At 36.7% G+C, this 10441-nt stretch overlaps 1 protein-coding gene across 1 annotated transcript; it reads right to left on the reverse strand.

Moving 5' to 3' along the window:
* Positions 1 to 218: 218 nt before the first annotated feature.
* On the reverse strand, positions 219 to 9363 carry LOC142344878 (5'-AMP-activated protein kinase subunit gamma-1-like). Its single transcript, XM_075396920.1, has 2 exons — positions 8952 to 9363; positions 219 to 1082 (listed from the first exon to the last, which is right to left on the reverse strand). The coding sequence occupies exons 1-2, from the start codon at positions 9324 to 9326 to the stop codon at positions 246 to 248; spliced, it is 1212 nt and encodes a 403-aa protein (XP_075253035.1). The 5' UTR covers positions 9327 to 9363; the 3' UTR covers positions 219 to 245.
* Between the last annotated feature and the right edge of the window lie 1078 nt (positions 9364 to 10441).

The raw sequence follows: 10441 nt of genomic DNA on the forward strand, positions 1-10441 counted from the left end.
TTAAGGGATGGCATACATCACATTGACAGAGGTCAGGTCTCTATCAACGTAATTGAATGTCTCCCCAATTACATAATTACTAATAAACTTAATTTTTATCAACAAGGTCATCAGTAGTAAATTCCACTCCAGGGGGCGAGGAGTGCAGCGGGGGATGGGGGGGGGGTGGAGAAAAGCAGTTCCAGCTACCGGAGTCAGTCGTTACAATTTGTTAAAGGCAGTTTAGTCAATGTCAATTGATGAACTTAAAACCGTTGTATCAACTCAACACTATCCACAGATGAGGAGCTATCATGGAGAGAGCTGCTTCCAGTATGTGGAGATTTGTTAATTTTGGTCTCAGGGTGTTTTAGAATCAAGTAGCTCAAAATATCAGACAATGATATCATTCCTATCACTTTCAGATTAGCATCCACAATCACTAATCTGTGCACCTCAGCTTTCGCAATCATATCCACAACCGTGTTTAAGGAATCCGACATCTTGCACTTGTACACCGAATAACTAGACTGGCTTGATTTATTTTGAGGGCCACTAGTACTGTTATTTGCCTCATCAGTGCTGTCTTGGTCAAGTGGTATTGAGGTATGATTCTGTTTCCGTCGTTCCAGAGCCTTCATAATAGAGATGTCCAGATTATCGTACGATCTGTCGGCTGCCAAATGGATGACGTCAAATTTGGAGTAAATATCTACACACTGGCCCGTGTCACTGTCGACTACCGGAAAAGCGGAAACGTGATGTTGTATGAACAATTTCAAAGCGTCGATGACTGTCGTATCCGGATGTACAGTTACGATATTAGAATGGCTTCCGATTCCCAGTTCGCCAATGGACTTGTCCATATACTGAGGTCTTGTTGCATCTGAGAGATAGAGGTATTTCAGAAGTCGCTTATGTGTGAGGATACATAGGACATCGCCAGTTAGCGGGTGGATAAGAGGCAACCTATGGATCCTGTTTTCAATAAGCATCTTCACAGCATCGTACAATGATGCATCTGGAGCGATATGCACAAAATTGTCCCTGTATGTCAACACTTCTCGCCATGTCTCGATCCGTTGCTCTTCTAACTGCCTCATCTAAACAATTGCTTTGCCCATTTTGTTTAATAAAATTCACACAATCAAAATAGTTTATTACGCCAAGGCTATCGTAAGCGAAATAATAATTAAGGAAATAGCATATTGGTAGTCATTCACCAACTAATTGAGAAAAGTTGTTTTAAATTGCGCAATTAAAGTAAAACACAATGGTGCCTGAGCATTTTCCTTGTAAATGACGAGTTATCACAAAATGAACTAGTTATCACATGAAACTAGTTGTCATAAACTATTTAAAACTTCAAATCTGACAGACTAGCGGAAACCTGGGTTAACATTAAAGAGGCAAAAACAAAAATATGTTTAAAGTGAAAAAATTAATCAAAATTACTGAAACTTTGCTTAAGGTTGCCCATTGAGGTTGACCACAATATTATATTTTGTCAGAGTAATTTAGAAATGATAGAGAGGAATGAAGATACATAGTTCTTTAGAAGGAACATGAAATTTTTCTCGGGGGAGAAATTCAACAGGGACCTGGCTTTTGCAGACTGGCGACCTATGTATCAAGAGGAAAATTGTGATGAAATGTTTACAAAATTTAATGAAATTTTTCAGAGTATACTTGATCAACATGCACCTATACAGATCTGTGATTCTTAAATAAAACAAAACAAAAAAGTGATAAACCATGGATATCCAAAGAAAAATTAATAGCAGAAAAACATTTTTTTTACAATCAATATGAATTCTCTCAAAACTACGATGTTTTTGACGAGTTCAAAAAATGCCGTAACCTAGTGAGCGAAAACTACGAGATTCACATCACAAATATTCTGTTAATTTTTTACGCAATATGAAACATCGAAGCAGAAATGGAATTTCATCAATAAAAAATTAGGAAACCACAAACAAGGAATTAATGTGTCTGAAATTGAAATAGACGGAGCAAAAACCTTTGACAAAAACGCAATCTACAGTGCATTTAATAAATCTTTTGCAGAAATGGGCAAATATTCTGGTGATTTCGTTCCTCTCAATATCCATAGGTTGGACCACTGTTCTGAAAAATTCAATTTTAGAGTATTGACTTTAAAAGAAATCTACAAAACCATCGATAGTTTAGAAAACAGTAAATCACCGGGTCCAGGATTTGTCCATGTATGGGCTTTAAAGGCGGCAAAGTACGCAATTGGTACTCATTTGAAATTTATTTTTCATGAATGTATTCAAAACAGTGTCTTTCCAACTGCTCTAAAACATGCGTATGTCACACCAATTCATAAAAAAGGATCAACAACACAAGTGTGCAACTATCGACCAAGTTTTTTGAGAAGCTTCTCCTTTTCCAAATGATGGATCACATTAATTAAAACAATTTATTGAATACAGAGCAATTTGGATTCCAAAACAAAAAATCTTCAACAGATGCAGTATTGTATTTTCACTGAGACAGTAGTAGAAAACCATGAAAATGGGCAAAACACTGCAGCAATTTTCTTAGATCTTGCAAAAGCATTCAATTGAATTTCGCACAAAATATTTCTTAAAAAAGCAGAGTGCTTCAACTTCTCTGAGCCTGCAGTTAATTTATTGAGATATTTTCTCGAAGAAAGATCACAATGCGTCAAAATAGGCACCGAGGTCTCAGGACACAATTTCGTTAATCACGGAGTACCGCAAGGCACAGTATTAGGACCCCTCATTTTTCTTTTATACGTTAACGATTTTTCAGAAAAAACAAAGGTGACTTTGAGCTTGTTCAATTTGCAGACGATACTAGTTTTTTATGTCGATATGATCCAGGAGGAACAATTGCAACAAAAATTCAAAATTTTTCACTGAAGATGGACAGTTACTTGAAGGAAAATCAACTCACTTTGAATGCTGATAAAACAGAACTACTTTATTTTTCTACCAGGGAGGAATTAGAACCAAAAGTTACTTAAACGGAAATTTAATAAAATCTGCTGAGAGTTGTCCTTATTTAGGAATACACCTTGACCTAAAATTGACTTTTGAAGCACATCTAAATGTAGTTTTAAAGAAAATGGCGGCCGCCATTCGCTCACTATATCTAGTAAGAAACCATATACCTTTGGAAGTAAGGTTGCAAGTTTTCAAATCTTTAGTCCTGTCTCATTTGTCATTCAGTGGAGTTTATTTACAAACATTGTCAGCAAAAAATGTACAGCGTATAAATTGACAGATTAATTGGGGCATAAAAGTGTGTTATATGCGTCGTAAATTCGATCATTGTCGTGATATCCATCTCAAATCGCATGTCCTGCCAGCTGAATTAATTATTTCAAAGTTTAGTATATTGAAACTCCACACAGACTTGAATCAGAGGATAGTATCAGAAACATTTAAAAAATGGGCAAACCACCTACAGTTAAAACAGAACAAACGAACAAAACAGCTTATAATAAGAACGCAAAAATATACTAAGTAGAGTAAAAGATCTTTGATTTTGAAGAGCATACAAATATGGAATAAATTACCCTCTAACGTAAGAGCGACGGAGAACAAAATTCTTTTCAAAAGAAATTTAAGAGTTTTTGCAACGTCAGCATGAAAGTTTTCCAATAGATAGACAGTTAAGATCATTGGTGTCTTATTTTTTATATATAGTAGAACGAACAGCTTAATGGGTAACATCAATTGATAACCAAAAGTTTGATGTATAATTTTCAAAAAACATTCGTGATTATTCTGAAGGCATGTAAACTTTAACCTTTTGGTTATATTATTAATTTACATATTTGGAAAAAAAACGTCCTCAGAAGCAAATCTATGCTGTTAAATTATGCCCATTAAGAGAACATATCCGACTAACGTCAGGCGAATTGCTCTCAAAGGACCGCCGAGCGAGTTGGCTTCGTGAGTAGCCAGCTGGGGCTTAGAGCTGCTAGCATTAGGGGGTTACCGGTGTGGGTGGGGAGGGGGGTCAAGCGACGGGGGTAGGGTTGCGAAGGCTAGATTAGAGGGGGGGTTCAAATCAACAGGTGGAGGAGATTGGACAATGGGGGTGTTTGGGAGGAATACGGGCTGATGGCGGGGGTGAGGTGACAGGGGGGTTTTAAAATAAGAACCGCCCTTCACACCATGAATATGTCTCCTCAAAACAGTTTTGAGGAATCGCATTCTTTGAGTATAATAAAGCTCATGGCTCTAAGAGAACTTAATGCCCTCCGAGCGCTACGAGTTAATCTCGTCATTGAGGATGAAAAGTCAAACGGGTCAGACAAAAAAATTGCATTAGAAAAGACCACTGGAGTAATATAATTGCTACAAACTTCTTTAGAGAGCAATTAAAATGAAATCATTGGAAAAAATTATGATGTCAAGCATCATGATGAAAAAAATTATGATGCCAACTAAAATCTGATGCCAAGTAAATTAGACTTTGGTGCTCAATTACTATGTATATCAGAAATAGTCTTATCGTGTGTTCATTTACCCCCTCATTCTCACGTGATATCCCTTGATATTTCAATTGATATTTCCTAACAATTGATATTTCCTTCTAGTTGCATTAAATAAGTTCTCAATTATTTACTTTCAACCTTTTTCAAAATTTGGAACGGCGGGGAAATCAATTTAAGAACCGCCCTTCACACCATATCTATAAGTCTCGAAAACAGTTTCCGTTTATCGAATACTTGGAAACTAGTATCTCTTTATCCCGTTTCTGAAGGGAAAAATTGGTCAAGGGGAAAACGTATTAAAAAGACCAACAGGATTAATATAATTGTTACAAACTTTGTTTGAAAGCAATTAACAATGATTTCCTAAATGTGATAATAAAGTCATTTATAAAAAACAAAATTTACTATCAATTCAGCGTTAATGAGGGCAATAGACGATGACATCACGCCACATTTCAGCAGCTGATGCGCCACATGAAAAAAGAGTTAAACAATGAGAGAGGTAAGGCGGGAACAAGAAAGAGAAGGAAAGAAACCCCAACCGATAGAGAGAGAGCGCGCGCGCGCGCTAAAAATTTTCCATGATGACATTCGAATGTGCAACTTGTAGGTTTCTAGCCTTGTTAGTTAGAGCACAGAAAAAGACAAAGTTATTAGAGCACAGAAAAAGACAAATGCAAAATATCCAGATTTCTCTATGGAAAAGTTTCCAGATTTCTGTGGAAAAAATGCTCAAAACCATTTTCTGTCTCTGAAGTTCTGTCATGTAACCCATCTGCAAGACTTAAGAAGTTTTGTTGCCCACTAATGCTCGTTAAACTCAGAAAAGGACATACATTTTTAAAAACTTTAAACAATTGCAAATTTCAACAAAAATGCTGGAGAAGGTTTCTTCTCTCTAGGCTGCAGAAACCTAAAAAATTACAAAATTTTGAAAAGCTTAAAAAAATGCAAGTTTTATTTTAAAAAATTGCTAAAATTTGTGATATTAAAAAATTAAAAACAAATCAGCAGCCAAAAAAATTTTCCGGTAGATTATAATCAAAACATAACAGATTTTCTTACCCCTGAGGCCAAAAAATCAATAATGACAAAACAAATTGAAAAAAAATTCAAATTTCGTCAAAAGCTAAAATTCCTCATGTTAAGAACTTGAAGAACGTTTCGTTACATCTAAAAGCTATGCAGTAACCTATCATCAAAACCTAGAGGATTCCTTTTCTCTTGAGGCTGGAGAAAACTAAAAAATCACAAAAATTTTCAATAAACTTGATAAAATTGAAAATTATTATAAAATACCAAAACATATAGCCCTAAAAATGGTCAAAAAAAATATTTATGTCTTCAGGAAGACCTTTATCAACTTTAACCAGCCTCAACTTCAGATTGCTCTACAAAACATTGGAAAAATGACGAAAAAATGCAACATTTTTGGCTCAAAACTCCTAAAAATGACGTTTTAACCTTAAATTACGGCCTTTCCAGAGAATTCACCACAATAAACACTTGAAGGACTTCTAAAAGCGGCTAAAGGCCTCTATTGAAACTTATTGTTTATCCAGTTGTTTATCCAGTGGGCGCCAGTGTTTATCCAGTTTTTAAGGACGAAAAGTTGAATGGGTCAGACGAAAAATCGGTCCAGCGAAAAAATCGCATACAAAAAAGACCAACAGGACTTATGTAGACTTCGTTTGAGGGCAATTATTTATCTACTGAAAACCGCACTGAGAAAATTCAAAATGAATACCTGATAAGTTCCTTAAGTATGTCTTCAAACAATTAATTTCAGTGAAAAGAACTCATTGCATATCACTCCTTTTTAAAATATTGCTACCGATTCAACCATTATTATTATTATTTTAATAACGAAAAATAAAACAAAGCAGCAGAAAAACTAGGCATCCAGGTAATTTAGAAGTATTCAAATTACATCAATTAGCAGTTGATTTTTAGTTTGAGTTACTTTTATTTGCCGAGAACACTGAGTTCATACTAGAGGTCGGAATCCCTGTGATGACATATCACAGAATATCATCGTTCGATGTCGGATTTTCATAAAGATAACTTTAAAAAAAACATCGAACCCCCTTGCTCTACCCAAGTAACAACTTCAACGCTGCCTCTCAAATGAAACTATTCCATAAGTTGCTTCGGCGTTTGGAATCAACGCAAATTGTCAACGTCTTGAACGGACAGTTGAGACAAAAAATTCCTGAGCTTCAAAGGGAAAGCTAAAATACAACTTCTGTCTACAAATAATCCAAACCTACAAAATAAGGTTTCTCTCTCAAGCTGATCATAAAATTACAAACAAAAACGACCTATTGTCGGAAGAACTGATCTCGAACGACAGGCGGTTTAATTTAATTCAAGCGATGTAGCCTAGATAAATTTTTCTTTATGGGAGCAAAATAGTTGAGCAAGCTGGGATTCAAACGATGGACCTCCCGCTCCCTCGCCAGAAGCACTTCCTACTCGGCTATCAGGCCCTTCTTAATACTTTAATGCAATCAATTTTATTTTAGCAAACATAACCGACTAAACGTCGGAAGAATATCTAATGGGAGCTCTAATCAATTGCAGCCTGTTTCAGTCGGGGGGAGAGCTAGGGGGAGCCTCTATGGGATTAAGAAGCTCAATAGTGGGCTTCAAATAACCACATTAGAGGATAACGTATTATTAAAATTTAAAGTGAAAAAAGGCACCCGTTTCGGCGCACTTTCATTTGACTTTTACTATTAAATTGCCGACAATTGAGTTCAGCTGCTTGAAATTGTGATTGAGAGATAATTTTAGATCACGCGATACGCAAAAAGTGAAGGGCGTAAAAGTCACTCGAGAAGTCAAAACCGTCAAGCGAAAATTTTTTTATTAAAAAAGACACACACGTTTACAATAATTGCTATGGACTTCGTTCAAGAGCAATTAGCAAGCTTTACTTCAGAGTGAGAGCAATAGAGAACATAAACCGACTAATATCGCAAGAATTGCTCTTGAACGACAGTTGCATCCCATTCTCAAGTTGCCCTTTTTGCAGCATTTCTAGCATCACATTTTAAAGTTTCCCTTGACGCAACCTTCATGTGCACGAGCCAGTTTAATTTGTCATTAATATCAATCGTCTGGGCGCTGCCTTCTTCCACATAGAATCATTAGACAATCTGATTAAGATAGGATCCAAACTGTTCGACTTCACGCACCATATTGTGCGAAGCACCAACTACAGAACCATTTCGGGCTGTTGAATTGGTTTCCTTGAACGTATTTTGAGGAATTCTTAACGACGTTTCCATTGCTTTGCCAGGTTTAGACATTTAACGGCACAAGCCAGGTCTCTTCAACAGAGCCGCGTCACATCGTGGCTGTGACGTCGGACTTTGACCCCATTCACGCGTATTAGAGCTGATTTTTATTAGGGTTCTGCTGTGGTAATAGATACAACTTACCGTGCGATCTGAATTTTACCAAGTCTTAATGTAATGAGCCCGTTATCAACGTACTTAAAAACTTTGGGGCCGATTCCTCAAAGTTTTGCTTCTCATACAGTTACAACTCGAAGGGTTTGCTTGGACCCAAATTTTTGTTCTCATGTAAACGGTTTACTAGAGGCAATCAAATCAAATTGTACTTTTTTGTTTACTTTTTTCTTTTGAAAAAGAGACAAAGGGGTTATAATCCACCCAACTGACGGAATAGTGAACGCCCACTATGAAGCATCACAGCCGCGTATTTAAATTTTCCGCAAAACCCATTGTAATTTAAACTTACAGCACTACGCTAGGCTCAGAGCCGCAACGAAAGGTTGAAAAATTACTATACTAGTTAGGTATCTAGCCTCCCCTCCCGAACAACACTAAGTATTATCAACCACAGTTACACGTTTAAAACCGCGGTAGCATCTAAGACATAAATGCACGACTTATTATACCTTATTGCTTTAAAACAAGGTAAATACGACGTTGAACTATCGAACTTAGACAGTATTCAGGAAAGTACCACTCGTCAACATAGCCGAGGAGAACTACAAATAAACAAAAATCGATTAGTAAGAAGCGACGAAAATTTTTTCCACCGGACAAAAATTCTCTACAATTTAGTGCTCAAAGTTTATTCAAATTATGGTAGAAGCTTAAATAAAAATACAGTGTCAAAAATTTTTTGGCATTAATTCTGCAATCAGTACACAGAGGAAAACAAATGCACTTGGCGCATTGTATGCAAGTGTGGATACTGCAACATTAATCAGAAACTTATGAATCTGGACAATTGAATGGGAGCAATACCCTGAAGAACGAACTTCGAAGCCTAATCTACTACTACTACTACTAGACAGTAAATTGCGCTGCGCACGAGTGCGAAACTTATCTTTGTCCGAATGTATCTCTGTCTGAATATCAAAAACTAATTTCCCACATGATAAAAAAAAATGAAGCAGAATTTCGACACAAAGGGTATAACATCCGCAGAAATAACTTACCTCAGACTTGTAGTAGCAAATTAATATTCGGATGAAATCAGTAATTGTAAGCATTCCAACATATTTCTGTTTTTCGTTATCCCACAGCGGTGCAGCCCGAACATTGTTATAGACAAGTGCATGGAACGCTTTTTTCACATGCAATTGCGTATCAAATATAACCAACTTGGAACTTGTAGGCATCAAGTCGTAGCATCTCTTAAGTTTCGCTAGTTTGTAAAGAGTAATGCTACTGCTAAGCTGATTGATCAATGACAAACTCTTTTCCAATCTTTCAGGAATATGTTTCTTTGGTGTTGGGATAGGTCTGGGTGGAGTTCTAGTATCCTTCTCAGATCTTTGTCCCGTATCATATTTATTCAATCTTGAATCCATGCAATCTAAAATCAGAAATCTATTGCTCACCTTCCTTAAAACTTTGACAGTAACAGAGGATTTATTCTGACCGACCAAAAGCTGAGTGAGCATGTAACTTTTACGCCATCCAAGGCGGATGTCCTATTTTTACATAAGTGCTTTATAACAACGCATAAATTGTATCTGTGGGAGCATAGAAAACACAGGTGGGCCGAAACAGAATAGATCCGGAAATTCTGTGAGCAATTGTTCACATTATAGAAAACTATTTTTCATTACAGTACCCCCAGTTTAGTGGTTATGTAACGCATAGCACCCGTCACATAACGTAATTACACAACAATGGGAGGTAGAATTTTGTCGGTGGATGGGTATTTTGCAACAATCGATCAAAATTTGCGAAGTTAGCAAAACGGTGCGGACAAATTTTTGCTAAAATTTTTTCCTCAAGAGCATTAACGAAATTATTTAACCCATTATTTAACCCTGAAGCCACGTGAGACAAGACTGAGGGAGTGCGATTTGATTTTAGCCACAATAAGTTTTGTATATAAAAATTTACAGTACCAAATGTGCTCCCCCCCCCCCCGCTTAGATGGCGCATATTATTTGCACCCTCCAGACGCACGTGCCATATTTTTACATAAAGATTTACTATGTAATGCCATGTGCTCTGTAACTGAGGGGAGCATAACGTACTGGTCACAAACGGAAAAGATCCCCCACTTCTTATGACACTGGAGCCTGTCTCTAGGGTAGTTTTTCTATGCCTTTCAGTGGGATCAACACGTAAAAATCTAGATTTCGAAATGTTGCAAATACTTGAAGTAATTAAGCTATTCACGGACTGTCAACACCATAAGCTCATCTTGACGACTGCAACGAATTCCGGGGATTTCGCACAGCCTAAACACCAAAAATACTCCGAGAAACGTGCGACATAACTTGACTAAATTATGATACGACAAATAACTACATCACTGCGCACAGCAGAACAGACGGGAACAAACACCATGTGGTATTTATATATAGCGGCCATTATGATTGAGGCTATTAGTTACTGCCAAAACTACCATAAAACACGATTTCTTCTGCAATTATTCGAGTTCCAAACTAAAACAGCAATCATGATG

Source organism: Convolutriloba macropyga, chromosome 8 (genome assembly GCF_964194025.1).
Source record: "Convolutriloba macropyga chromosome 8, txConMacr16.3, whole genome shotgun sequence".
NCBI lineage: Eukaryota > Metazoa > Xenacoelomorpha > Acoela > Convolutidae > Convolutriloba > Convolutriloba macropyga.

What these genes read in the sequence shown, in the direction of transcription:
- LOC142344878 (XM_075396920.1), bottom strand. Translation starts at nt 9,326, where the DNA reads ATGGATTCAAGATTGAATAAATATGATACGGGACAAAGATCTGAGAAG. An exon ending in TTTGCTACTACAAGTCTGAG is followed by an intron (nt 1,083 to 8,951) that starts GTAAGTTATTTC and finishes GCAATTGTTTAG; the next exon opens with ATGAGGCAGTTAGAAGAGCA.